A 24,622-nucleotide genomic window follows, 5' to 3' on the forward strand; every position below is an offset into this window, starting at 1 on the left:
ATTCAAGCATGCACACACAAATGGGAGCTGCAACATAATGTTGCAGTATGGCAGGGCAGAGGACCTGTGCCCGTTCCATTGGTGTTGGACGCCAACTCCCATCAGTCTCTTCTAGGACATCTGATCTCCTCCCGCCTTTGTTTTCTGTCTCTACACGCCCCACTGACTGCCTCCCATGGCCACTGATCAAAGCAAGCAGTTATTGCAGTTCAAAGGCCTTTAGAAGACATCTGAAGGCTGCTCTGCATAGGGAAGTTTTATTATTTATTATTAACATTTTTATTGTTGCTGTTGTTAATATTATTATTGAAAGGTTATGTCCAGTCAAATTCGACTATGGGGTGCGGTGCTCATCTCCCCCTTCAGGCCGAGGGAGCCGGTGTTTGTCCACAGACAGCTTTTCCGGGTCATGTGGCCAGCATGAATAAACCACTTGTGGCACATGGGACACCGAGAAGAGTACTAGAGCGCATGGAAACGCTGTTTACCTTCCTGCTGCAGGAGTACCTATTTATCTACTCGTGCTGGTATGGTTGGCAGGAGCTGGGACAAAGAGACAGGGGCTCACCCTGTCACTCGGATTTGAACTACCGATCTTACGATCGGCAAGCCCGTTGTTGTTGTTGTCATCCCTATTTTCATTGGAGAAATGTTGGAGGGTGTGACAGACCCTCCAAGTGTCCCTATTTTCCAGGGAGAGTCTCAGATTTACAGACGCCTTCCCTGTTTCTGATTTGATCCCGGAATGTCCCTCTTTTCCTTAAAGGTAAAGGGACCCCTGACCATTAGGTCCAGTCGTGGCCGACTCTGGGGTGGCGGCGCTCATCTCGCTTTACTGGCCGAAGGGAGCCGGCGTACAGCTTCCGGGTCATGTGGCCAGCATGACTAAGCCGCTTCGGGCGAACCAGAGCAGCACACGGAAACACCATTTACTTTCCCGCCGCAGCGGGACCTATTTATCTACTTGCACTTTGACGTCCTTTCAAACTGCTAGGTGGGCAGGAGCAGGGACCGAGCAACGGGAGCTCACCCCGTTGCAGGGATTCAAACCGCCGACCTTCTGACTGGCAAGTCCTAGGCTCTGTGGTTTAACCCACAGCGCCACCCGCGTCCCTTAGGATGTCTTTATTTCCATCAGTGAAATCTTGGAGGGTGTGGAGTTACGCATACCCGCCCCCCAAGCCAAGGAGATAAGTAACTATACAATCTTTAGAAGACATCTGAAGGCAGCCCTGTGTAGAGAAGTTTTAAAATGTTTAATGTTTTAATATATATATGTTGGAAGCCGCCCAGAGTGGATGGGGCAACCCAGTCAGATGGGCAGGGTATAAATAATAATGTTATTGCTATTATCATTAGGGAATAGGACTTCCCTGTTTTCACTGGAGAAATGTTGGAGGGTATGTGGGCGGAGACCTTGATGAGTCAGCTCTTCCAACCTTCCCCAAGCCTTGTTAGCTCCCAGGGAGATACGTCAGTGGGACGTCATGCCCCATTGATACTCTTGTCTAGGTCTTCCAAGGGGCAGCGGGCAGAGACAGCCCTGCTCAGAGAAACTGCATAGGAGAAAGCTCTTTAACGCAACAAAAGAAGCAAGAACAATTTAAACAATGCGTCTGCTAGGGCTGCAAGAGACCCGTCTCAGGTATGGACGGCTTAAGAGAGCAGAGCCTCTTGCGTGGATCTTAAAAGCCAGGACACGTTCATTACAGGGAGGAAATGGTTTCTGGGGTAACCTGGTCCTAAGCCATTTCTTAGGGCTTCAAAGGTCATTGCTGGCACTGCTAAATGGAGCCCGGAAACAAACAGGCAATCAGTACAGATGGAATCAGTTCTGATCTTGAAGCGCCGGATAACAATCTGGCGTTTTGTACTAATTGAAGTTTCCGGGCTCTTTTCAAAGGGCAACCTTGCAGTAAAGAACATTGCAGTTAATCCTTCCTAGAAATTAAAAAAGGAGAACCTTTTGCAATTTTACAGTTGGATGCTTTCTTCAAATCGTGTGTTTTCCAGCTATCACAGGTGTGGTGGAGAACCTTGGTCCCTCCAGATATTGCTGAGCTGCAGGGGCCAGTGAAGGGAATATTTATATATTATATATTATATTTATAATATAACGTTGCAGGGTGGAGAGCTGAATTTCAGAATCCCATCCGCTCCGTTCCATTTCCCCTTCCTCCCTGCTTTCCCCAGTGTGCTGTAAGCAGTTGGAGCATTGGACTAGGACCTGGGAGTCCAGGGTTCGAATCCCCACTCAGTCATGGGGTTCACAGGGTGACCTTGGGCCAGTCACTGCCTCACAGGGTTGTTGCGGGGCTCAAATGAGGAGGGGGTGAAACCGTGAGCTCCTTGGAGAAAAAGGGTAGGATATGAATATAATCAATCCATAAATAGTCAGTGAACATGCAGGCTACTTGGAGGCAGGGTTCCTTATGATGTTATTCTAGAGGGCTTTTGTACTTCTGCAAGCTGAGGGACTCCCCCAAGCCTGCTGATGCCCAAAGCTCGTGTGCGATCCTAAGGAGCACCTATCAACTGCAACCCACACCTCCAAAAATAAAGACTTGCCATTTTACTTTCAGCTATCCAATGGCACTCAGGGCCAGTGCACACTTTCACTTTTGGAGTTCCAGGTGGGTGGGATGGATTTGGAGAGGGTGGGGTGCATTTTATTGATTTATTGATTGAATTTATATACAGTGGTACCTTGGGTTAAGTACTTAATTCGTTCTGGAGGTCTGTTCTTAACCTGAAACTGTTCTTAACCTGAAGCACCACTTTAGCTAATGGGGCCTCCTGCTGCCGCTGCGCTGCTGCTGCACAATTTCTGTTCTCATCCTGAAGCAAAGTTCTTAACCCGAGGCAATATTTCTGGGTTAGCGGAGTCTGTAACCTGAAGTGTATGTAACCTGAAGCGTATGTAACCCGAGGTACCACTGTACCGCCCTATATCCAGGGGACTCATGCATGTTCCTAGCAACCCTGAGAACCAGTGGGGGCCAACTTGAATTAAAATGGAGGGGGAGCCCCGCCCTGCATAATTGATCACACGACACAGTGCATGTGTGTCACGGCTAAAAATTGGCCGCTGTTTCTTTAATGCTAAAAGAACTAAGTCAGCGTGAGTCAGTGGCCTACAATGACTCGTGCAATCTTTCACCAAATTGTACCTGTATATATAGAGTGGTCAGTGTTAGTGTTGAGTGTGGGTTGGTTGGATGGTAGAAAGCTGGTTGTGTTTGGTGTGTGTAAAAGCTGTCGGTCGTGGTTGGAGAAGAAGACTTTTTAAGAATAAAAGCAGCAACACTCTGCAAGAATACTCTTTCTCAAAGACTCTTTTGTGCCAACTAAGGTCTGAGGACTAGGCAAAGGAGTAAAAAGGAGGTCAGAACCTTTTCTTTTTCAAACACTGACAATGTGTACTATTTTAATGGCAATGCCCATCAACTTTGGGGGTCCCCGGCCCCCTCAAATATTTTATTGGTGGGCAAAGACCCCCTTGGCTCCTAAGAGTGGGCTCCTATGGTGTGATGTCACACAGGAAAAACGTGCCCTTTCGCAAAACTAGGCTTGGCATTGGCTAGGGGGAGCGAGCAGATAGGTGAGGAGGAGTTGCTTGGGGCAAGAGGTGTTATGGGAACAAGGAGGAGGAAATATGTAGAACTTGGTGAGGGGTGTGTGTGTGAAGGCCATCTTGGCACAGGGGCAGGGAGATGGGGTTCACAGTGCCTTGGGAATCCAGTGCTGCGTTGCTGGGGAAACAAGCCCCTCTTGAGATCTAATGCTCTCCAAAGGAGACTCGGGTGTTAAGAAGCCATTTTTCTTAAAAACATGACTGTCTCCGACACGTCTCGATTCCCAATGGAAACATGACTCTGGAATCTGGCTACTGCTTGGCACAGATGGGGGTGGTGGCCATATTTGTTTATTCGTTTCAAAAGGGGAAGGCGAAGGCGATGTGGGCCCTTATCCCCAAAGACCTGTGGCTAAGGCCTCCTAGGGTTGCCCGCTGCCCCAGCAAAGCCTGTTATGATATCTCCTGAGCGCCATATTCCTCTGCGTCTTCCTGCTGCGGTCGTATTTTGCAGACACATCCAGCGTCTATCCTGACAAAGCGCCAGGCAGCAGTCTTCTTGGAATCCATAGTGAAGGCCCTCACATAGGTCTGGGTGGTCTGGCACTCAGAGATCCAGTAGTTTCGATCCACCCCGCGGCAACCGCCCGCAGTTCCCCTTCTGGGTGTGCACTTGGTCTCGAAGAAGTACTGCCTCAGCCGGCCGTGAGGCGTCTGAAACTCAGAGAGCAGCGTCACGTTCCTGCCACGGATGTCCACAGCTGTATGTTTGTCTGCCACCCAAGTGCTCGTGCTGTCACACACGGCCAACGTCACCTCAGCGGCGTCCGACAAGGGTTGGGTGGTCGGCTCGCTTCTAGAAAGCGCAACACGGGGAGACAGGAATTCCTCGTCCCCGACTGGAGCAGCATGAGTGCTGAGGACATCAGCGGCGCTGGGAAGCGGGGTGGCATGAGAGACGACGCAAAGCCATGCGGTGACCACAGTAAGCAGCATGGCTTCCTCTATGATGGGGAACCTGCACAGGAAGTGGGGAAAGGCAAGCCTGGGAAAATGCGTCCGCCAATAAAACGTCCCATCCACAACACAGGTTGCCAGCATGTGGTTCCCCCCAAAGACCACATCCACCCCATGCATTTAAGGCAGATCCTAGCTTCCCTGCCCCCCAATAATTTTCATACTTTCGCAAACCTTGGAGCTCCCCTAAACCTGCTGATACCTCTTTTTTTTTTAAAAAAAAATTGAATTACATTTATATCTCACTTTTTCACGAAAGAGCTCAAGGTAATGTATACAGTGGTACCTAGGGTTAAGTACTTAATTCGTTCTGGAGGTCTGTTCTTAACCTGAAACTGTTCTTAACCTGAAGCACCACTTTAGCTAATGGGGCCTCCTGCTGCTGCTGCGCCACTGCTGCACGATTTCTGTTCTCATCCTGAAGCAAAGTTCTTAACCCGAGGTAATATTTCTGGGTTGGCAGAGTCTGTAACCTGAAGTGTATGTAACCTGAAGCATATGTAACCCGAGGTACCACTGTACATGGTTCTCTCCCTCCCCATCTTAACCAAGGGTGCCAACTTGGGGGGTGGGCAGCCCCCTCAAATATTTTATGGGTGGGGAAAGAGACAAAGATATATTGGTCCCTAGGAATTGGCTCCTAGGCTCTCAACAACCCTGTGAGGTAGGTTAGGCTGAGAGATATCGAGTGTCCCGAGGTTACCCAGGGAACTTTATGGCTGAGCAGGGATTTGAAGCCCAGTCTCCCAGGCCCTAATCCAGCACTCCAGCAGTACGTCCTCCTGAACTTCACAAATAGAGGGAATAACAGTGCAGATTGTGCCCATCCCTCCACCTGTTATAAAAGTGATTTTCCCAACTTTTCTGCCAGACCCAGGGCCCAATTGTTAACAACAGCAACCCGCACCGCATGAAATTTTCTTCTTAATTTTGTAATTTTTTTTTACCTTTACCTACTGGGATCTGTTCTCTCCACTGCTTCTTGATTCACTCTTCTTTCCTCTCCCTTTCTTGCTCTATCGCTCTCTCCCTTTTCTGTTCTGATGACATTCGCAGTGCTGCTGTTGCAGACCACTGTAAGTCAACAGAGCTCTCTCTTTTTTGGCTACAGCAAACAAGAGGTCAAAGTACGGTACCCGGATATGGTGTCTTTTAGGACTTTGGCCAACTAGAATCTGCTGAAGAGAACATTTGGGTAGTTTCATGAATTCCTCAGGGCCAGGGGCCTGAAATTATTTGGCTGCACTAAACTAGAATCTGACAGAATTTATTAGATATACAGTGGTACCTCAGGTTAAGTACTTAATTCGTTCCGGAGGTCTGTTCTTAACCTGAAGCACCACTTTAGCTAATGGGGCCTCCCGCTGCTGCCGTGCTGCCGGAGCCTGATTTCTGTTCTCATCCTGAAGCGAAGTTCTTAACCTGAAGCACTATTTCTGGGTTAGTGGAGTCTGTAACCTGAAGCGTATATAACCTGAAGCGTATGTAACCTGAGGTACCACTGTATACAGTCATCCCTTGGTTTTCGAACAGCTTAGTTCTTGAATGTTTTGGCTCCCGAACGCCGCAAACCCAGAAGAGACCGTTCCAGTTTGCAAACTATTTTTGGAAGCTGAACGTCCGACAGGGCTTCCGCGGCTTCCGATTGGCTGCAGGAACTTCCTGCAGCCAATCCGAAGCCATGCTTTGGTTTCCGAATGTTTTGGAAGTCGAACGGACTTCTGGAACGGATTCTGTTCAACTTCCAAGGTACGACTGTATAGAGGCACTTGCCTCTGTCGAATCACAGCTTGGGCATTTCATGGAGATTACAGCTGGGGAGGGTGGCGGGTATTGCAGGCATGTGTGTGGTGCCCACAGTGGTTTCTCTGGTTTGCTAATGTGCCCACAGGTCTAAAACAGTTGAGGACCATTGCCCAAAGGCAGTCCACCTCTTCATAAGGACCTGCAACTCCACATCAAGCCATCAGGTGGCGCTCAGGGCCAAAGGACACTTTCCCCATCCAAAGTTCAAAGCCACAGCAGTGGAGGACTATAGCATGAGTAGGCAAACGAAGGCCCGGAGGCCGGATCCGGCCCAATCGCCTTCTAAATCCGGCCTGCGGACTGTCTGGGAATCAGCGTGTTTTTACATGAGTAGAATGTGTGTTTTTATTTAAAATGCATCTCTGGGTTCTTTGTGGGGCATAGGAATTTGTTCATTTTTTTCTCTTTTTTCCCAAAATATAGTCCTGCCCCCCACAAGGTCTGAGGGACAGTGGACCGGCCCCCTGCTGAAGAAGTTTACTGACCCCTGGATGATAGTGTGGATGTGCAAAACACAGCTTGTGGAGATAACACACCACACATTTAATGGCTCCCCACCTGAAAAGAATACCAGGAACTGTACAGTGGTACCTCGGGTTACATACGCTTCAGGTTACAGACTCTGCTAACCCAGAAATATTATCTCAGATTAAAAACTTTGCTTCAGGATGAGAACAGAAATCACGCAGTGGCGGCGCGGCAGCAGCAGGAGGCCCCATTGGCTAAAGTGGTACCTCAGGTTAAGAACAGTTTCAGGTTAAGAACGGACCTCCAGAACGAATTAAGTACTTAACCCGAAGTACCACTGTAGTAGGGACGCCAATCGTATGGTCGGCGGTTCGAATCCCTGCGGCGGGGTGAGCTCCCGTCTTTCGGTCCCAGCTCCTGCCCACCTAGCAGTTCGAAAGCACCCCTAAGTGCAAGTAGATAAATAGGTACCGCTTTATAGCGGGAAGGTAAACGGCATTTCCGTGTGCTGCGCTGGTGCTGGCTCGCCAGAGCAGCTTCGTCACACTGGCCACGTGACCCAGAAGTGTCTCCGGACAGCGCTGGCCCCCGGCCTCTTAAGTGAGATGGGCGCACAACCCTAGAGTCGGACACGACTGGCCCGTACGGGCAGGGGTACCTTTACCTTTACCTTACCACTGTACTTGGTTAAGGGTGCTGGGAATTGTAGCTCTGCATGGAGCAAACTACAGTTACCAGGATTCTTTAGATGTATGTTGTATATGCAGCCTGAGAGAGCTACTAGGAAGGCTTGGGCTGTCAGGGCGGAGCTGGCTGCCACCCACATTTCTTTCCCATGAGTCTTGCTTTCCGCACGCTACTCCCCCCCCCCAGGAGCCCCCCCCCAGCCAAAAGGAAGACATTCAGGACACAGGAAATCCAAGCAGCAGGCAGACATGTCTTTTTGTTTTTTAATCCTCCCCACCCACCTCCACACACAGACATCACACATACTTTCCTAGAAATCATTCCCCCCCTCCAGAGTAATGAACGCAAATAAGTTAATAATTAAGACGACAGGATCAGGTCAGACACAGGCTGTAGCTGGAGGGAAGGGAGGTAATAAATATGAAGAGAGGAAAGAGAACGAGGGAAGGGAGATTCCAGAAGGAAACTTACACCTAGCAATTCCCCCCCCAAAAAAGTATGCTCCAAAAGAACTCTAGGGATCTCTCAGACGCTTATCCCAGGCTCCTCAATGAATACCGTATTTTTTGCTCTATAAGACTCACTTTTTCCCTCCTAAAAAGTAAGGGGAAATGTGTGCGCGACTTATGGAGCGAATGCAGGCTGCGCAGCTATCCCAGAAGCCAGAACAGCAAGAGGGATTGCTGCTTTCGCTGTGCAGTGATCCCTCTGGCTGTTCTGGCTTCTGAGATTCAGAATATTTTTTTTCTTGTTTTCCTCCTCCAAAAACTAGGTGCGTCTTATGGTCTGGTGCGTCTTATAGAGCGAAAAATACGGTATATCAGTCGTGATGGACTTCAGATTCAATGGATCTCCCACTCCAATCGTCAGCTGGAAGGGAAAGTGGGGCGCATGCAAAGCGGCAGATTCGGCGCCTGCATTGAGGCTGCGTGCATCTGAGGCTGTGCAGACGGCACATCTGGTGTGCACGAAGCAGCGGCGAGGCCTGGCAGGCGTGGTTGGTGCCCACACGTGTACAGACAACACGCCCTAAAACATTCCCCAGGATCCACCTGCCGTGCACACGCAGGGAATCTTTGGCAAATGCGCCAAGATGGAACAGGTTCCCCGAGGGTAGGCAGTCGGAAAAACCCTGATCTCGCAGACTGCGCTGAGGGAAGGACTCTGGAGTCTGCTGTGCACCGCAACGGTGCAATGGCAGCACTGGTGTGTGTGTGTGAGAGGCAGCTGAAGGCAGGTTTGAGTGACTCTAAAGCAGCACCCACAAGACACCAGTGCCCTGACACATGTGATAGGTATGAAGTTTTGACCACTAAGGACCACTTCATGGCCCCTCCAGTCCACAAAGTCTGCCTGGCTGCATCTCAATAATGCGTAAAGTTCGCTTCTCCACTGTAGAAGTGCAGCAACAACGTCTCTCCCGTCCAGCAAATGGCCACGTTTGCGACGATGAACCTTGTTGACAGGGACTTCAAGGGGGCACAAGCAGAGCCAGACAAGGCAGCCCGAGGCCTGCCAATCAGCCAGGACCACACACCTTTCTTCTTGTCCAATGGGAACCACGCACATGCCTCTTGGCCAAAGGGCGGCCATCTTGGGCCTAGCGGTCCCATTGCTCCATCTCTTCAGTAGCCAAAGTGACAAAGGTAGATTACCAGTCGCCTGCCTCCCGGTACTCCCTACGTCCGACCGGTACGAGTGAGCAGGGTGCAGACGCACGCGGTGTCGATTCGGATCCAGCGCCAGGTCACAATCTTGTCGGAATCCATAGTGAGGGCCCTCACGTACGACTGCTTGGCCTTGCACTCAGAGATCCAGTGTCGGCGGTCCACACCCCGGCAGCCGCTCGCCGTGCCCCCAGCCGGGTTACACTTGGTCTCAAAGAAATATTGCTTCAGCGGGCCGGTCAGCGTCTGGACCTCGGAAAGCACCGTCACGGTTTTGGCGCGGATGTCGACGGCTGTCCGCTTGTTGGTCACCCAGACGTTGACGCTGTCGCACACCGACATTTCTCCCCGGCGGAGGGATCCGTCCAACGACCGCTTGGACCTGAGAGTCCGGTTTGCGGCCTGCGCCGGCTGGGCGTTCGAGTCCTCCATGAGGAAAAGCAAGGGCGGCTCTGCCGGTTCGCTGTTGGAAAGAGTGACTCGCGGAGAAAAGAGGTCCCAGTCCCTCAGGGCGGTCTCGGCCCAGAGGACATCGGTGGCGTTGGACTGGGTACTGGCGCTGGGAAGGGGGGCAGCACGGATGACGCAGAGCAGTGGCGTGACCATGGCATGGAACAGAACAAGCATCACTCTCTGCGCAGCGGGGACCTGGGAAGACAGGGAGAGAAATGAGACTCCAGAAATGCTGCACGCCTGCCGACAAAGGGCTTGGAAAACAAGACAGATCTATGGATCCCCGTCATTATTTTCACTATTTTTAATGGATAATTTTATTATTATTATTTTTCTCATGTACTCTTTCTTTAGGTTTCTCCTTTCCTTCTCTTTTCTTCCTTCTGACTTTGTTCTCTTATAGACTAAGTAGCTGTTTTATCTCAGTAGTATATGATAAAAGAGATACTTTATAATGGGTATATATTTTTGTATATCTTTGAATAAGTATCTTTTCTTTCTTTTTTTTAAAAAAGATCAGTTTATTACCTATGGCAAGAGAGATCTTAATACAGTCGTACCTCAGGTTACTGACGCTTCAGGTTGTGTTTTTTTTGGGGTTATGGATGCGTCGAAACCTGGAAGTACCGGAACGGGCTACTTCTGGGTTTCGGCGCTCACGCATGCGCAGAAGCAGTAAATCGCACTTTGCGCATGCGCAGAACTGCTGAATCGCAACCCGCGTGACACGGCACTGTGGGTTGCAAACGTGCCTCCCGCACGGATCACGTTCGCAACCCAAGCGTCCACTGTACAAACGAGCGGTATATTGATTGTGTTACACAAAAAAATAATAATAAACCTCTTTAAAAATATTGCCACAGCACCAAAAGGTAAAAATGACACCAGCAGAGTGAAACAGTACAAACAGGCTGCAAAAATGGCAAATTAAACATCCTGGCAGAATTTGCCTTTAAAGGTAAAGGTAAAGGTACCCCTGCCCGTATGGGCCAGTCTTGCCAGACTCTAGGGTTGTGCGCCCATCTCACTTAAGAGGCCGGGGGCCAGCGCTGTCCGGAGACACTTCCAGGTCACGTGGCCAGCGTGATGAAGCTGCATCTGGCGAGCCAGAGCCGCACACGGAAACGCCGTTTACCTTCCTGCCAGTAAGCGGTCCCTATTTATCTACTTGCACCCGGGGGTGCTTTCAAACTGCTAGGTTGGCAGGCGCTGGGACCGAGCAACGGGAGCGCACCCCGCCACGGGGATTCGAACCGCCAACCTTTCGATCGGCAAGCCCTAGGCGCTGAGGCTTTTACCCACAGCGCCACCCGCGTCCCTAGAATTTGCCTTTAGGTTAGCTCAAAACAGGGTCAGAAGTATTTTGGCGCAACAGTTGGACAGGGCACAGAGCTATTTGATGGGGTTTATGGTACGGCTGCCATATTTCAAACAGTTGCTGAGCTTCTTTTTGCAAAGTTGTTGACCTACTGAATTCAATAGAATAACAGAAATCATAGAGCTGGACGAGAACTTCAAGGGCCACGGCGATGCAGGAATGTCAACATGTGGTCCCCCATCCAATTTGAAACCATAGCAGAACCAGCTTAGCTTTGCAAATGTACTTGCAATGTTATTCCTGCACTACAACAGGACTTCCTTCTGGGCAGACATGGTTAGAAACTGCACTGCCAGAAGCCTATTTGGGCAGCACGTGACATATACCGTACTTTTACGTCTATAACACGCCCCCATGTATAAGACGCCCCCTATTTTGGGGGACTCAAAATTAAGAAAATGAGGGGATATTGCCAGGAGTTGTTGAGCTATTTTTTGGGGGGGAGGATTGCCCAATTTTTAAGCTTTTTTTGGGGGGGGTGGCATAAAGTTGTTAAGCCTTTTTTCAGAGATTGCCGAAAATAGCTCACTTGTCTGCCTGACGCTGAAAGCCACAAATTGCCCACCCTATTGCCACAGCGGCAGCCAATCAACCCCGCCCTTGCAGCAACACACCCAATAGCTGCTGACAATTTCTGGCTTGCGGCAGGAACCAATCCCATGTCCCACCCTATGCACTATCCATGTATAAAAGGTAAAGGGACCCCTGACCATTAGGTCCAGTCGTGGCCGACTCTGGGGTTGCGGTGCTCATCTCGCTTTATTGGCCGAGGGAGCCGGCGTACAGCTTCCGGGTCATGTGGCCAGTGTGACTAAGCCGCTTCTGGCTAACTAGAGCAGCGCACGGAAACGCCGTTTACCTTCCAGCTGGAGCGGTACCTATTTATCTACTTGCACTTTGACGTGCTTTCGAGCTGCTAGGTTGGCAGAAGCTGGGACAGAGCAACGGGAGCTCACCCCGTCGCAGGAATTCGAACCGCCAACCTTCTGATCAGCAAGTCCTAGGCTCTGTGGTTTAACCCACAGCGCCACCTGTGTCCCTTATCCATGTATAAGGTGACCCCAATTTTTGGATGTAACTTTTAAAGAAAAAAAAACCTCGTCTCATACATGGAAAAGTAAATTCAATTGATGGTGATGGGAGTAGATGGGGGGGATGGGAGTTACCTGTGGGTTCAATGCTTTCTTCAATCACAGCCAAGCAGATTCCAGGTTTTAATCATGACCTTCCAGGCTGGCGTCCTGCTGTGATGCTCCCTGATGCAAGCCAGCCTGGGAAGGAAGGGGTCCTTTATTTCTGTAGCGAGAGCTGCTTTCTGCCGCCCTGTCCCTTATTGGGGATGGTGCTTCCTCCCAGCTCACGTGCCCAGAAGTCTAGGCTCCTTGGGACATCTGCAGATCTCAGGCTGCATCTTTGCTTCTCCACGGGATGAGCAAGGAGAAGGCACCTTTCTCACGGAAGCAAGCGTTTCGTCTCCGTCTCAGAGGACAGGAAGATGCTCGGGGGTGTCATTCACTTGATGGCTTGGTGCCACTCACAGCATCTGGCAGAGGAGACAAAAAAGCAAACTCTTCAATGGACAAAATCAGGGTCGGCATCCTAAGGCCCATGGGCCACAAACAGCCCACGGGGGTTGTTTAAGCGGCCCACAAGCCGCCCCCAAACCGAGCCGCCTGCTCGGTGAGTCCCCACGCGCTGCGCTAAACCGCCACAACACGGTGCAGGGACTTGCTTCTGGGGCGCCGGAAATCATGTCTATGGAGACGCAAAAGCTGGAAATCGCGGGTGGGCGTGCTCACACACATGTGCAATCTGGCCCACGAAGGGATCTCTGCTTGAGTGAACCGGTCCAGGCGAGGTTAACCTTGGTGACCCCTGGACAAGATTGAGGAGTCCCAGGTTTCCTTGCAAAAATCCTCAGGGGGTTTAGTACCTGTCACCTCTGTGACATATTCCAACCGACCATTGTTTCAGTGGCTGTGTACACACCATAAACACGAACTCAGGACGATAATAGGAAGGCATGTTTGGCAAATCCTCACCGTGATCAACTCCTGCCCGGAAATCTATGTCCCCACTGTGGAAGGACGTGTGGATCCAGACTTGGCCTCCACAGTCACTTACGGACACACTGTTAAGACCATATTCATGGAAGACAATCTAATTCGGCTACAAGTGATAGCCAAAGAAGAAGAGGGAGGCACACCATACATTTAACATGCTTTAAGGTAAAGGGACCCCTGACCATTAGGTCCAGTCGTGACCGACTCTGGGGTTGCGGTGCTCATCTCACTTTATTGGCCGAGGGAGCCGGCGTACACAGGTCATGTGGCCAGCAGGACTAAGCCACTTCTGGCGAACCAGAGCAGCGCACAGAAACACCGTTTACCTTCCCGCCGGAGTGGTACCTATTTATCTATTTTCACTTCGACGTGCTTTCGAACTGCTGGGTGGCAGGAGCAGGGACCGAAAAATGGGAGCTCACCCCGTCACAGGGATTCGAACAGCCAACCTTCTGATCGGCAAGCCCTAGGCTCTGTGGTTTACTTCCCCCCAAAGAATCCTGGGAACTGTTAGTTTAGTGTCAAAGTGATGAAAGCTCCTAAATTATTGGCTTGTGAGAGCCATGTGGTCTGAAGTGGAGCAAGCAGCTCAGACCTCACACGTTGATCATCTAGTCCCTCCCAAGGCGAGCTAAGCCTGGCAGGACAGCTTACTCTATGGCAGAGCTTTCCAAACTGTGCATCACGACACATTAGTGCGCCGGCTGCAGTGCGTAGGTGTGTCATGCAAACGCTCCCTGTGCTCCTCCCGGGGCTGGAAAATGGTTAGCTTAACCTCTGGTTTGCTAGTAAAACTGTGTCACGAAATGATGCATATCTAAAAAGTGTGTCACCAACATGAAAAGTCTGGAAAGCTCTGCTCTATGGTCTTAACCCTTTCATGCATCAAATAGAATTAAGCATGTCTGAGGCTGGTCATCCCAGTTACCTCAGGGAGGGTATGGCTGGCTGACAGGAATACAGAACAGGAGAACTATTAGGAGGTAAGGATACACTGCAACAGGTGCTCTGTGTTTTCAGAGAACCTTGCAATGTCTCTTGCCTTTTTACCAAATCCAGAAGGTTCTGGATCTCTGTCCCATGGCTAAAGCTCACTCGATCTTTCTCCTCCCCAAGAATTCAGGATGGAGACGTGGTTCTACATAACACCTGCTCTGGATCCCACCCAGTTTGCAAAGAACATAAGAATGCAAGTGCCCTTCCCAGCTCTTGTTCCTAATCCATCAGCAGCCAACATGGTGCCATGCAGATGTTCTGGACTACAGCTGCCAATCATCCTGCATAATTGGCCATGCTGCCTGAAGCCAAAACATCTGGAATGCAGCACAGTTGGCTACCTCTGCTCTAATCCACATGATAACATCAAGAACAATTTTATTTTATTTTTATGTTCCAAGGGCGCTGGAAGACACCCAAGCGATCATGCAGAACATACCCCTCATTTATGACGATTTAATTAATTTATATACCACTTATAATTGCCAAAGTGGCTACTCAGCAGTTTACAAGTATAAAGCCAATTACGAAAAGAACATAAACGTGTGTAATTGAAAGACACAATAAAACGATCCTGCCAAAACATTAAAATAAACATCCGCAATTAAAATGTGTGAGGAAACCAGTCCATTAAAGCAGTTAAAACAGGAGGTTCGGGTTAGGAGATCAGGGAAACGCTTGTCTAAACAGGTCTGTGTCAAGAGCTGGCAGGTTGCCAATATCGATGGGGGTCTCTTGTATTTCGGCAGGGAGAGCAACTCACAACGCTGGTGCCACGAGTGATATATTCTGCCTCTGTGTTACCGCAAGCTGATAATCGTCAGACCATTGCAAAACTATCTGGGTTACGTTTGTTGATCGTAATCCCCCTATCAGACAATGGAAAGGAGCACCACAATTTGCCATACAGTAGAAGGTAAAGAAATTAAAGAAGGGATGTGGGTGGCGCTGTGGTCTAAACCACTGAGCCTCTTGGGCTTGCCAATCAGAAGGTCGGCAGTTCAAATCCCCATGACGGGGTGAGCTCCAGTTGCTCTGTCCCAGCTCCTACCAACCTAGCAGTTCGAAAGCATGTCAAGTGCATGTAGATAAATAGGTATTGCTCCTGGAACTGAAATGGTGTAATGCTGAGCTGGCCCTGAAGTCTAAGCTCATGCCACAAGCAACCCACTTCCACCCAAAGACTGGCTCAGTGGTAGAGCCTCTGCTTTGCATGCAGAAGGTTGCAGGTTCGATCCCAGGCGTCTTCGGTGTAAGGTTGCGAGAGAGAAAAGTAAAGGGAAATGTAAAGGACCCCTGGACGGTTTAGTCCAGTCAAAGGCAACTATGGGGTTGCAGCGCTCATCTCGCTTTCAGGTCCAGGGAGCCGGCATTTGTCCACAGACAGTGGACAAATGACTAAAGCACTTCTGGCGCAAAGGAAAACTGTGATGGAAGCCAGAGCGCATGGAAACACCATTTACCTTTCTGCTGCAGTGGTACCTATTTATCTACTTGCACTGGCATGCTTTTGAACTGCCAGGTTGGCAGGAGCTGGGACAGAGCAATGGGAGCTCACCTTGTCGTAAGGATTCTGACCTTCTGATCAACAAGTCCAAGAGGCTCAGTGGTTTAGACCGAGGGAACTGCTGTCTGGAACCCCTGGAGAACTGCAGCCAGCCAGACCAATGGTCTGATTCCGTCTTAAGCCACTTCCTGGGTGGAGATAGAGGCTTACGAAACACCTTTTTAACTCAAACGCTCGCCGCCGCCCCATCCCACCCCAGGGGCAGCTGGGAAACATCAGGTGACGCCTGCGAATCCTGCAGCTGCTGCTGGGAGCCAGGGGAATGGGATCCAGATGTAGCAACATCTGGGGAGGACAGCCACGTGGGGGATGGGGTTGGGAGGGTAGCTAATCCCTCTCGCCTTTGAAACTGACACTGATGGAGCTCTAACTCCCCCCCCCGCTCTCCCTTTCTTCCCCCCACCCCCACCCCCTGCCATCCTTCAGCAGCCAATCTTGGCTGAGCTGAATCTATATCCCTTTACCTGCCATTCATGGGGGGGGGGGCACAGGAGAATGTGGTGGAGCAGGGGGGTGGGCAGGGAGGGATAGGGACTATGAGGCGATTGGGGAATAAGCCGTCTCTTTGCCTGTGAAGGACTGGGAGAGATTGCATGGGAGGGGGTTACAGGGATCAGGCTGTATAAGACACAAACAAGACATACTGCACTGGCATCTCCTGAACATGCAGAGAAAGGCATGGACAGATTAAGGGGAGCCAGAAAGGAATTAGGACACAGTTAGAGCCCCGCACTGTGGAGATTTGTCCATTAGGGCAGACGGGACAATGATGACCCACAACCTCAGCCAGCGCCCACCTAACTGGCCTCCTTACATCCTGTCCACGGGGCGGCACCAGCTGCCACCTTCTTCCTCCTCAGCCTTAGTGTTGCCATTATAGAGCTCAGCCTGGATAGCTCAGTTGGTTAGAGCACAGTGTTGATAATGCCAAGCTTGCAGGTTCGATCCCTGTAGGGGACACCTGCCATATTCCTGCGTTACAGAGGGTTGAACTAGATGATCCACTTCAGGGTCCCTTCCAACTCTACAATTCTATGATCTATAAACTCAGCAAGGAGGAAGAGGATGGGGGCAAATGAGTGGTGGGCTGACTTGATAGGTCCTCCATCTTTTGCCCCCCCCCCACTAGTCACAAATGGCTATGGAAACAGGTACAGAGGAGAGCAACCAAAATGATCAAATGTGTGGAAACCAAGCCTTAAGCTTGAGGGAGTTGGGTATGCTTAGCCTAGAAAAGAGGAGACTGAGAGGAGGAGACATGATAAGTAAAGGTAAAGTGACCCCTGACCATAAGGTCCAGTTGTGACCGACTCTGGGGTTGCGGCACTCATCTCGCTTTATTGGCTGAGGGAGCTGGTGTACTGCTTCCGGGTCATGTGGCCAGCATGACTAAGCCGCTTCTGGCGAACCAGAGCAGCGCACGGAAACACCGTTTACCTTCCCTCCGGAGCGGTACCTATTTATCTACTTGCACTTTGACGTGCTTTCAAACTGCTAGGTTGGCAGGAGCAGGGGCCGAGCAACGGGAGCTCACCCCGTCACGGGGATTCGAACCTCCGACCTTCTGATCGGCAAGTCCTAGGCTCTGTGGTTTAACCCACAGCGCCACCCGCAATCTTCAAATACCTTAAGAGCTGCCACGTGGAATATGCAGCAAGCTTGCTTTCTGCTGCTCCAGAGTGCAGGACCCCAACCCATGGCTTCAAGTCACGGAGATCAAGATCAGGAAGAACTTTCTGATGGTAGGAGCTGTTCTGACAGTGGAACGGTCTCCCTCGGGAGGTTGTGGACTCTCCTCCCTTGGAGGTTTCTAAGCAGAGGTTGGACGGCCATCTGTCATGGATGCCTTAGCTGAGATTCCTGCATTGCAGGGGGCGGGTTGGGCTAGATGACCCTTGGGTCCCTTCCAACCCTATAATTCTACGATTATAGAACTCCTGCTTTCCCTACCAAGGGGAAGGAAGAAAAGAAGGGGCTACAAGCTCAAGGGTCTCCAGGAACAAAGTGGAATCTAAACAGGTTAGGGCAGAGGAATCGGGGATCGAGCCCCCTTGGGGTGGGGGAGGACGGTGTTGTTTTGTGGCTGGGCAGCCTGGGGAAAGGACTCTAGAAGCCAGTGTTCTCTGGCTTAGAGCAGGGCGAGGCTTGGGCTCCTGGCTTCCCTGGCAGGGGAGTGGTGCCTAGTGGCTAAGCAAACAACTCTGAAGAGAGTTAAGCCCGACCCTTGGGCTATTGGCAGAAGCGTCTATCTGTTCTCCCCCCCCCCCACAGTGCCCAGTGCCCGTGACCTCTTCCTCTCCTGCAAGAAAGAGGGGGGGCGGGTTGTGGGTGCTGCTGCTGTGCGAAGCTGCAGGCAGTCAGCGCAGGGGAACCAGCCCCTGCTCCGAGGAGGTATGCGTAGCTTAGCACCGGGCAGGCTGCGACCTGCCACCTCGCAGCGCGAGCACCGAGCAGCAAGCAGGAAGCTGCGGCTTTGTGGAGGATGCCCAGAGTTCTGGCCCGCAGCTCCCGCAGAGGGGGCTCCCAGTGTCCCATTCATTATTTCCTCTCCCTCAGTGGGGCGTCTCGGCCTTCTTTTGCCAAAGGCAGCAGCAGATCAGCTTCTGCAGCAAGGCAGCCCCAAGCTCTCTGTACAAGACAATCCACAGCTTGGATTTCCGCGGCAATTGCTGGGTTTTTGGTTTGTTTGTTTTTTTGCACAATGCCTTTCCCCTTCCTATTTCTAAAATCGAAGCTTTGTCCCCCACCTCTGTCACACATGCATGTAGGCTTGTGGAGAAGGAGGAAAGGGGGTGAACAACGAGAAACGGGTTATATAGGACCTGCAAGTACCATATTTTTCACTCTATAAGACGCACCAAACCATAAGATGCACCTAGTTTTTGGAGGAGGAAAACAAGAAAAAAAATATTCTGAATCTCAGAAGCCAGAACAGCAAGAGGGATTGCTGTGCAGTGAAAGCAGCAATCCCTCTTGCTGTTCTGGCTTCTGGGATAGCTGCGCAGCCTGCATTTGCTCCATAAGAGGCACACACATTTCCCCTTACTTTTTAGGAGGGAAAAAGCAAGTCTTATAGAGCAAAAAATACGGTAGTACTCCAGGGAGAGACAAGAAGCAGCATGCAAAGTGCTGAAGCCCTCCTGTATGCCTACTGCCCACAACCCAAGCCCTGACTCTGCCGCCCATGCATGAGGACTGGAAACTTGCATTTGCCAAAGTGAACGCCAGGATTTTGAGGCCTGTGTGGATCCTTGGCGCAGGCACCCTAAGACCTGGTGAAATGCAGACTGCCCAGATTTCAACGTTGTTTAAATTAACCCTTTAAACCCAGGAGGTCCAGAATTCTCCCCATCCCCACAAACCCCCGCACTGAAGCCACCTTTCCGCCCCATCTCCCCTCCAGGAGATTTTACAGCCTTGCCTAGTTGGCAGCTCTGAGCCATAAAGCGCCCGGGAGTGCGAAAACATCGCAGCACCTGCCCCCATTCCTCTCTCCTACTGAAGGCGTTAGCAACACTTGGATGCCTCACCCTGTCAATCAAGCAGCTCTGAATTCACCCTGAAGTGAAAGCAGATGCTTTGGTGTGATTGCTGCCCCAGGAAACCAAGTCTTGAAGCTGGAGGGAACCGGCGTGATTCAGAACCCGAGGGTGCTCTTGGGACAAAAGGCCGCGGAGAGGAAGGCCTCTCCGCCTTTGGATCGCGTGACTAAAGAAACTCCCAGAGACTTGGGCTAAGAGGAGATCCGATTTGTTCCAGAGAACCCAGGCGTCCTGACATCTTTTTGACCCTCGAAAAGAATTCAGATAGCTTCTACCTACTAAGTCAGTGACTGTGGAGAACCATTTTCCCTCCGGAGGGTTGCTTTCCTCTGTCTGTGTGTGTGTGTGTGTGTGTGTGTTGTGTGTGTGTTGTGTGTGTGTGGCAGGTAGGCTACTATTAGGTGAAGCCCAGGCTGATGACGGGTGGAGCCACAGCTGATGATGAGCACAGACAAAAGTGTTCTGGATTAACTAATCCACAATAAAAACAGCTCAGCTACTCTTCTGGAAAGCCAGTGAAAGTAATTCCTTTCTTAACTTTGATCTGCAACATACACAAACATAGATATATGGCAGAAACCTACTAATCCGTTGTCAGACAGCTGGGGTGGAGAGCTTCTTTTCCCCAAGCCATACAACAAGGGTTTTGTGTGTGTGGTTGTTGCTCTTTATTGTCTTGTTTCATCACATAAAATACTGCCTCTTCCAAATGTTCCCAACGGAGGGAACAGGAAGGAAGGAATTCAGAGAGAAAAATGGAGGCTACAGGTTGACTGCCTGGGATTTAAGGAGGGCTTTTCCCCCCAGCTGGAACTCACTGGAACTCAGTGTCGGCACTACAAGGGAGGCATTCATGATGAGTTCGGTCACCTCTTTTGCTAGAAAAATAGAGCTGACTTTAAGCTATGAGGTTGGGCACCCAGGAACCTAAGCCACTAGGCTGGGTAATTCACAGGTGCCAACTCTTAGGAGCTGAGCTCCCATCAGCCCCCCCAAAGTATTTAAGGGGCAAGCCCCCCCCAAAGTTGATGGGCATTGCCATTCAAATGCTGTGTGCACCCCACGTCTTGTGATTGATTATGTGGGGCTCTCAATATTTTATTCAAGTTGACATCCCTGCTACTATGACCACTCAGAGCAAATTAACCCACAAGCCATTGGGGCTGTGTAGACTTTTACGGGGACACAGGTGGCGCTGTGGTCTAAACCACAGAGCCTAGGGCTTGCCGATCAGAAGTTGGCGGTTTGAATACCCGTGACGGGGTGAGCTCCTGTTGCTCAGTTCCAGCTCCTGCCAACCTAGCAGTTCGAAAGCATGTCAAAGTGCAAGTAGATAAATAGGTACCGCTCTGACGGGAAGGTAAACGGCGTTTCTGTGCGCTGCTCTGGTTCGCCAGAAGCGGCTTAGTCATGCTGGCCACTTGACCCAGAAGTTGTACGCCGGCTCCCTTGGCCAGTAAAGTGAGATGAGCCTGCAACCCCAGAGTCAGTCACGACTGGACCTAATGGTCAGGGGTCCCTTTACCTTTACCTAGACATTTAACAGCTGAAAGCACAACTCTATTGCTTGATTCCCCCTCCATTTCTATCAAAGCTGCTTTGGTGGGAAAACACATCAAAAGGCAGTATTTCGTAAGAAACTACAGGACAGAAACCGGATAGATACAGAGTGTGGCTAACACCATGTGTACTATTAGGACTGCCACATTTCCCCAGACATTTCAGCGACTTCCACCCGGACACTGTTTCTGACTGCCATATTCCGGCTATGTCCAGGAAATTCCAGAAGTATTGACAGCTCTATGTACTACGCTTCCCAAACCAGTGGTGGGAGGGCACTGGATGCCGGGTAAACAGGACTGCGTACACAGCCTGGTTCTCTGCTGATGTATCAGGATCCAGTCTTCCATCCCAGCTTGACCTAAACTAGATTGCAACAGCAGCACTGCCCCCTAACAAAGATATGGTAAAACAAGAACAATAACAAGAAGAATGTATGTTTGGGCTAAATGTGGTGCTGGGGCCTGACATACTGAAGACTAGGCCTTATTCAGAAAAGAATCATAACAAGTCATAATACTCAGTTCCCACCCTGTTGGGAACTACTCTTGGGGACCCCTTTTAGGACAAGAAGGCAATTTTCAGACTATTATTATTATTATTACTACTATTGTTATTTATTGAATTTATATACTGCCCTATACCCGGGGGTCTCAGGGAGGTTCACAAAATAAAATCAAGATATAAAACCACAAGATACATAATAAAAATAAAAACAACAAACCAATAGCCCCCCCCCCAAAAAAACAGATTTTAAAAAGGCATGGGATCAACCAAAGGCCTGGTTAAAAAGGAACATTTTTGCCTGGCGCCTAAAGGTGTGGGACACGGGTGGCGCTGTGGGTAAAAGCCTCAGCGCCTAGGGCTTGCCGATCGAAAGGTCAGCAGTTCGAATCCCCGCGGCGGGGTGCGCTCCTGTCGTTCGGTCCCAGCGCCTGCCAACCTAGCAGTTCGAAAGCACCCCCAGGTGCAAGTAGATAAATAGGGACCGCTTACCAGCGGGAAGGTAAACGGCGTTCCGTGTGCTGCGCTGGCTCGCCAGATGCAGCTTTGTCACGCTGGCCACGTGACCCGGAATTGTCTCCGGACAGCGCTGGCCCCCGGCCTCTTGAGTGAGATGGGCGCACAACCCTAGAGTTTGGCAAGACTGGCCCGTACGGGCAGGGGTACCTTTACCTTTACCTAAAGGTGTGTAATGAAGGTGCCAGGTGAACTTCCCTGGGGAGAGCATTCCATGTGTTTATTCCCTATGAGCATCTATTTTCTCAGACAACTCGCTGATTCTACCAGCTATTATGATATACAAGAAAATGAGTCTACAAAGCTACAAGTCCTCCTGTGCATCTCTGCATGGGAGAGATGTGCAAACTCTTGTACGACATCTGCTCTAACTCCTGTCCTATTCACAGAAGCTTAGGTCTTGGCTGTGTAACTCTGGGAAACAGGATGGAGGGTAGAGGAAACTTTAGGCTCAAAGGCACAAGATGCAGCCACCTTGCTGAAGCTAAGCAGGGCTGGGCCAGGTCAGTACCTGGGTGGGAGACTGCCTGAAAATGCCTGGGATGGAAGCGTAATGCAAAATAACCAAGCCGGCACCTGTAATTCTTGCCTCTACGGTCCAAGAGTAAATCTTAGTTAAATGGAATAAGAAACCACTACCTTGCTGAAGCTAAGCAGGTCTGGGTCTGGTCTGTGCCTGGATGGGAGACAGCCCTGGACTTACATGTATGTCATGGGATCCGCGATGGGAGAATTGTTAGAAAATAACCAAAAAGTGCAATGATATCTGGAGATCGAGGAGCCGGCTGGTATGTTCTTCATCATTCCTCTTGCCCACCTTGCTCAGGAGAAGCAGTCAAACTGTATTTGATTGCACCAGGAACCCGCCTCATCCCAGGTAAGCCCTGGACGGAGATTGCTGAGATCCGAACACGCTGGCCTTTAACCCCTCTCCCAAGGCTAGCAATCTGGGTGGTTCCTTCCTAGGGGGATTTCTGCTTTTCAAAGGTCAAGATTCTAACCCACCTTTCCTGGGTTCTGCGACTCTGGGAGGAAAGGGGCGAGTTTGTGTGTGTGTGTGTGTGTGTGTGTGTGTGTGTGTTTGTGTAAGGGGTGACCCTGGCTTCCCTGTGCGTTGCATCACCCTCTTTTCCAGGGAACCCAGGCGTCCTGCTTTCCATCACCAGCAGGTAATCGAAACCAGGCGGGTGAAGGGGCGAACATGCAAGGGATATTTCCGCCTTTCCGTTCGTTCGTCTTCCCTCCAGCTGGTTTCCATCTAGCCCAACTCGTAGGCAAATATGTGAGCGTGTGTGTGTGTGTAAGGTGGCATATTTCCCTTGACCATGAACTTGTCCTCCCCTCCCCCTTTACCTGGGTGGGATGGACGGGCAGCAAAGTGGGGGCCAAAAACCCTGAAGGGCTTCAGAGGTGCCCGGACTCCTGGGTTCTTTCAGAGGGGGGTGAGGTCTAATGTTGAGTGGGTTGTGTGTGAGAGAGGGGGGGGGGAGAGTTAGGGCAATCCTGGATGCCTGGGTTCTCTGGAGTAACAGTCCATTGAGCTAGCATGCTGGAATCCCGGACGCCTGGGTCCTAGGCAGAAAGGTGCGTGCGTGTTGTGCTGGGAGGGGGAGGGCTGGAATCTCGGGTTCTTTGGGAGGGAATGGGATCTTGAAGCTGGATTCCCCCAGTTTAGGAAGCTGGCTTCCTTACGAGTAACCAAGGCTAGCTCTCTCTCGCCCACTTGCCTCCTTACCTTTACGGCGCCCTCGCTGCGCCCCGGGCCATCGTCCTCCTGCCCCTTGGCATCGGGGGTGAGGGGGGCACCCCTCCTCCTCCTCTCCCAGCCAGACGGGCGCCTTCAGGTTTCCACACGCCCAAGGGGAGCCGCTGACCGTCGGGATCCCATTCCCCGCTTTGCTGTTCAAGCGAGCGCAAAGGCTGCTGGAGACGACTTGGAGATTGGAAGGGGGGGGGGGTTGGAGAGAGGGAGAGGGAGGCTCCTCCGCTCCCCAAATGGGGGGAGAAGGGGACGGGACGGCGCGGAGAGCAGGGAAAGACCCAGGTGGAGGAGGACCGGAGGAACTGGTTTGGAGGTGCCGGAGAAGGAAGGAAGGAAGGAAAGAAAGAAAGAAAGAAAGAAAGTGAAGATCGGCAGAAGGAGGGAGCGGAGTGTTGGAATCTCGACGGAGGGGAGACCGTCGAGGCTGCGCTGCGCTCTTCTTCCCGCTTCTGGAGGCTTCCCTCCTCCCTGCAGCTTGCCCGGTCTTGCCCTCCCCGACGCCCGCCTCTCCCGCCGCGCTCACTCTCCGAAAGGGCCCGCCAGGCGCCCGTCGAGGCGCAGACGTGAGCTGGCCCCGCGCATGCCCGCCTTCCGAGACGGCGTCTTTCACCGCGGACTAGGCTCCCGCCCAGAGGGTTTCCTCGAACTCCCGGCGCCAGGGCTGAGCGGGGGGGAGGAAGTCCGAGGAGAGACCCCCCACCCCCTCGGGGACCCCGTCGAGGCATCTCAGCTAATGTCCTCCTTCATCTTTCGTCGCCACGTCGGGGCTCGGCCTTCCGAGAGAGAGCGCCCTTGAAATCTGCAAGAAGAGGGCGAAGGAAGGAGAGAAAAACCCAGCCCGGGAGAGCGCCGTCGGTCAGAGCACCATGGTGCTGAAAACGCCAAGGTTGCAGGTTCGATCCCCACGTGGGACCGCTGCAGGTTAAGTTGGGTCCTTTCCAACGCTACAATTATGTGGTCCAGAAGACGAGCTGAGCCAGCAACAGCTTCGACGACCAGAAAGGGCATTTCCCACAGTGACACCCAAACCCCGATTTGGGAATGCCAGCACGGTGTTGATAG

At 51.3% G+C, this 24,622-nt stretch overlaps 2 protein-coding genes across 2 annotated transcripts; both read right to left on the bottom strand.

Moving 5' to 3' along the window:
• Positions 1-3,887: 3,887 nt before the first annotated feature.
• On the bottom strand, positions 3,888-5,668 carry LOC114582060 (neurotrophic factor BDNF precursor form-like). Its single transcript, XM_077917414.1, has 2 exons — positions 5,545-5,668; positions 3,888-4,592 (listed from the first exon to the last, which is right to left on the bottom strand). Exon 2 carries the CDS (start codon positions 4,568-4,570, stop codon positions 4,028-4,030), a length of 543 nt encoding a protein of 180 aa, XP_077773540.1. The 5' UTR covers positions 4,571-4,592; positions 5,545-5,668; the 3' UTR covers positions 3,888-4,027.
• A 2,133-nt stretch (positions 5,669-7,801) lies between these two features.
• On the bottom strand, positions 7,802-24,194 carry LOC114582363 (neurotrophin-4-like). The gene is made up of 3 exons (XM_028703323.2): positions 23,534-24,194; positions 12,217-12,593; positions 7,802-9,867 (listed from the first exon to the last, which is right to left on the bottom strand). The coding sequence occupies exon 3, from the start codon at positions 9,844-9,846 to the stop codon at positions 9,232-9,234; it is 615 nt and encodes a 204-aa protein (XP_028559156.1). The 5' UTR covers positions 9,847-9,867; positions 12,217-12,593; positions 23,534-24,194; the 3' UTR covers positions 7,802-9,231.
• Positions 24,195-24,622: the final 428 nt, after the last annotated feature.

This window comes from Podarcis muralis, chromosome 13 (assembly GCF_964188315.1).
Source record: "Podarcis muralis chromosome 13, rPodMur119.hap1.1, whole genome shotgun sequence".
Taxonomy (NCBI): domain Eukaryota; kingdom Metazoa; phylum Chordata; class Lepidosauria; order Squamata; family Lacertidae; genus Podarcis; species Podarcis muralis.